General features: G+C 43.2%; 1 protein-coding gene across 1 annotated transcript in view; it reads left to right on the top strand.

Annotated features, from left to right (window-relative positions):
- Positions 1–3,445, top strand: part of Sub1 (SUB1 homolog, transcriptional regulator) — a 12,227-nt gene that overhangs the window by 389 nt on the left and 8,393 nt on the right. Inside the window, exon 2 of the mRNA XM_005356638.2 lies at positions 1,819–1,891. Within this exon, the coding sequence (XP_005356695.1) occupies positions 1,820–1,891 (72 nt within the window). The 5' untranslated portion in view covers position 1,819. The remainder of the gene's footprint in view (positions 1–1,818; positions 1,892–3,445) is intronic.

Raw genomic sequence — 3,445 nt, 5'->3', positions numbered from 1 at the left:
TGTGGCGGGACACCGGGCGGAGGCGCGCGGACCACCGGCTCTGGAAGGCCTCGGGGACGGTGGCCCCGGGCGCCGGGGTGAAGGGCGGGGGGCGCGCCTCGGCGCACAAGGCCGGCCTCCGGAGCCGCGAGGATAAGATGGCGCTGGCGCAAGGCCCTCCTCGCCCGCACGCTCTCGGCGCCCCACGCCCCCTTCTTCAGGCCGGTTGGAGCCCCAGCCCTCGCCGCGGGGCCTAGAGGAGCTTCCGGGCCGCGACCCCCACGCGCCCCGCGCCATCCCACTCTCGAGTGCCCTGCCCCCTGCGATGGTGTCACCCTCTCCCCCCCAAGTCACGGAATGATTCGTGTAAACGCTACAGTCTCCCCTTTAGCTATCATTTGCTCGGATCACGAAGCCCCCCGACCCCCAAGGAAACCAACCCAGTAAAGCTTCATGAAAGTTAAAAGTCAAAGTTTAAGGGAAGGGCTGGCTTTCGTTCCCATTACACTGTTTTCTTACTGGGTAGATTTAGGTTAGATAATGACGTGGTTCTTTGAAACAGTTTTAGTTCCCTAGACAGCTTTTCGTAATGGCAGATAAATAAGGCTGGCAGTTTACATGAAAAAATGTGTATGTTCACGTTAATAATCTTTTCAAAACAGGTTTTTGGGTAGTTGCGTGGACAACTACCTTGGGAAACTAAACTAACTTGATTTTGGCGACTAGGTTGTGAAATGGAGCAGCCAGAGGAAAAGCGAACGAAACTGGTTATGCGTCTTGCTGTTGCCTCCAGTGTTTCCTCTTACTGGGCCAGTTGTGTTTAGTATGGTCGTGCTGACTTGATTTGAGCGTTTTGGATTTAATGGTCAGGATTTGGATAGCACACTTTGGCCTTGATCTTCTGTTTTGGAACATTGAATGCCAGTTTGCTTTAGAGAGCTGGGTTACAGGTTTTTACATTGAATGCCAGTTTAGAGAGCTGGGTTACAATTTTTTGACGTGGGAGGGGAAATCTGAAGTCTTTCTTTTCAGAGAGTGTTGTGTTATTAGGCCCTTCAATCCATACATACTTTGGTAATTAGCTTTTTGCCACCTGGTAAAGAATCTTGAAAAGGAATTAGGACATGCCTTAGGATTCCTTGAAAATTGGGTTAGACTTAAGATAGTCTGCCCTTTGTTTTATGCTTGGGCGTTAAGTAAACAGAAAGCGCTGGTCTGTGTGCCTCTCTGGTGGTTTTGCTCTGCACATAGAACCCTCAAATTTTACTTATTTACAAAAGTAGAAAAAGCAGTGCAAAATGCTGTCAACTGTGTGTAACATTATGAACTCTGATGGTGCAGGCGTCAAGGTGAAAGTTAGTGTCTATAAATCAGGTAAGAGATGATTAATAATGGCGAAATTAATTAGGTATCACACTTTGATAGACATGCTGTTTTTCTTATGTTGAAGCTGGTCTTCTATCTAATTCTACATTAGTTCTTACCCTAGCATGAGTGGAATTGCTTACTTACATTTCTTTTGATTTTAAAGTAATTGTTGTCAGCTGCTTTCTTGCAGTCTACCCATAAACTTTATAACCCCTCCAAAATCTGTTCTTGAAAAGACTTGGAGAAAGAGGTGAAGGAATGTGCACATGGCTTTTATTTCTTTGTCCTGAGTTCAGAGTATTTGGCTGTGTTTGTTATTTGCAGTTTAGACATGGGTCGAGTGTGTAATGACTCTAGTACCACAAAATGGCAGAATGAGCCATGGAACTTTTTTTTTTTTGACTGGAAGAGAGCTAAGATGAAGGTAATAGAGCACGTGTAAATTATTCATGTAATGTATTTTTCTTTCAGAATGCCTAAATCAAAGGAACTTGTTTCTTCAAGCTCTTCAGGCAGTGATTCTGACAGTGAGGTTGAAAAAAAGGTAAATTTTACTGTACCAAGTAGTTTTATTGTACCAAATTTGTAGTACATTAATTCCTCTATAATGCTGGCATCCAGTTTGGAAGTGAAAAACTAGTTAGTCTTTTTAGATATGTTTTGCTACATATTCTTGACTACCTCCAACCACCTCAGATTTCCCTGAGTTCTGGATTGTGCTACCAATGCTGGGTTCAGAATGTAAGAGAATCTGCAAGGGAATTTTTGTAAAGGTAGATGGCAAATGGGCTGCTTGAGTGGAGTATGAGCTTCTAAACTCATTTGTAGGCCTTAACCAGGCATTAGAGGTTGTCTTTGGCTGTTCTTGCCGTCCTAGTACATCCAAGGCAAGTGCTCACAACTCAGCTATGTTCTTACCCCACTCTTTACTTTTTATTTAAGACAGGGTCTCAATAAGTTCTCGGAACTGACCTTGGACTCATTCTGTATGCCTTAATCTCATGAGTAGCTGTGAGTATAGGCCCAGCTCAGACAAGTCTTCTATTGAGCACCTTTTTTTTTTTTTTTGGTTTTTCGAGACAGGGTTTCTCTGTGGTTTTGGAGCCTGTCCTGGAACTAGCTCTGTAGACCAGGCTGGTCTCGAACTTACAGAGATCCGCCTGCCTCTGCCTCCCCAGTGCTGGGATTAAAGGCGTGCGCCACCACCGCCCGGCTCTATTGAGCACCTTTAGTAACCTAAAGTCACAGGAATGTTTTTTTAGACTCTAGAGCACTAGAATTTTAATAAGGTTGAAGACACTACTTTACCATTCAAAAATCTGCTTAGTCTAGGCTGTTGAGGTGGCTCAGTGGGTAAAGAAAGGCCCTTGCCACCAAACCTGACAACCTGAGCTTGGTCCCTGTTTATCTACAACTATACCAATAGAATCAGCTATGCCAAGTTTGCCCTCTGACCTCATATACCACATACAAGCATCACAAGTTTTGTACACACAAAATAATAGTAATAAATAAAATTTCCAAAAATCTGCCTAATGTATAGATAGTAAGTCATCACTATTGGGCTGCATGACCAGTTTTGAATGAAAACATTTTTGATGGCTTTCTCAGTCATTGCTCCCCCCTTATTACTGAGTTTTAGTACATTTTAAGTTTGAAAGATAATTGCTTTTAGTAAAGTCATCCAGCTCAGCAAACACAAAATTATCTATTTTGTCAGAATAAGCTTTTTCTGCATTAGGTGACAGCAGTTTTGTCAGTTTCATTCCACTTAATTGATCACATCAGTGAAGTGTAACGGAGCAGCCCATCTTGTGGTCAAGACTTCCTTCCACACATCTGTATCTTGATAGAAATTTATATCTGGGTAAACGTTCATATCCTGGAAATCGAACAAATCACATTCGTCCTTATTTGTTTACTTGTTTTGTAGAAAAAGTAATTAGTAAATAATTAGTAGACTTATAGTTTGCAAATGTTTAAAAGCAGCAAGCAGGGATGGTGATGTAGTTCAGTTTTGGTAGATTGCTGGTCTACCACTCAGGAAGCCCTAGGTTTGATCCCCCAGCACTGTGGAGATGGAAGCAGGAGAATCAGA

Source organism: Microtus ochrogaster, chromosome 19 (genome assembly GCF_000317375.1).
Source record: "Microtus ochrogaster isolate Prairie Vole_2 chromosome 19, MicOch1.0, whole genome shotgun sequence".
Classification (NCBI taxonomy): domain Eukaryota; kingdom Metazoa; phylum Chordata; class Mammalia; order Rodentia; family Cricetidae; genus Microtus; species Microtus ochrogaster.
Note: the sequence above shows the minus strand (reverse complement) of the source record. Positions and strands in the feature narration are given on the sequence as shown.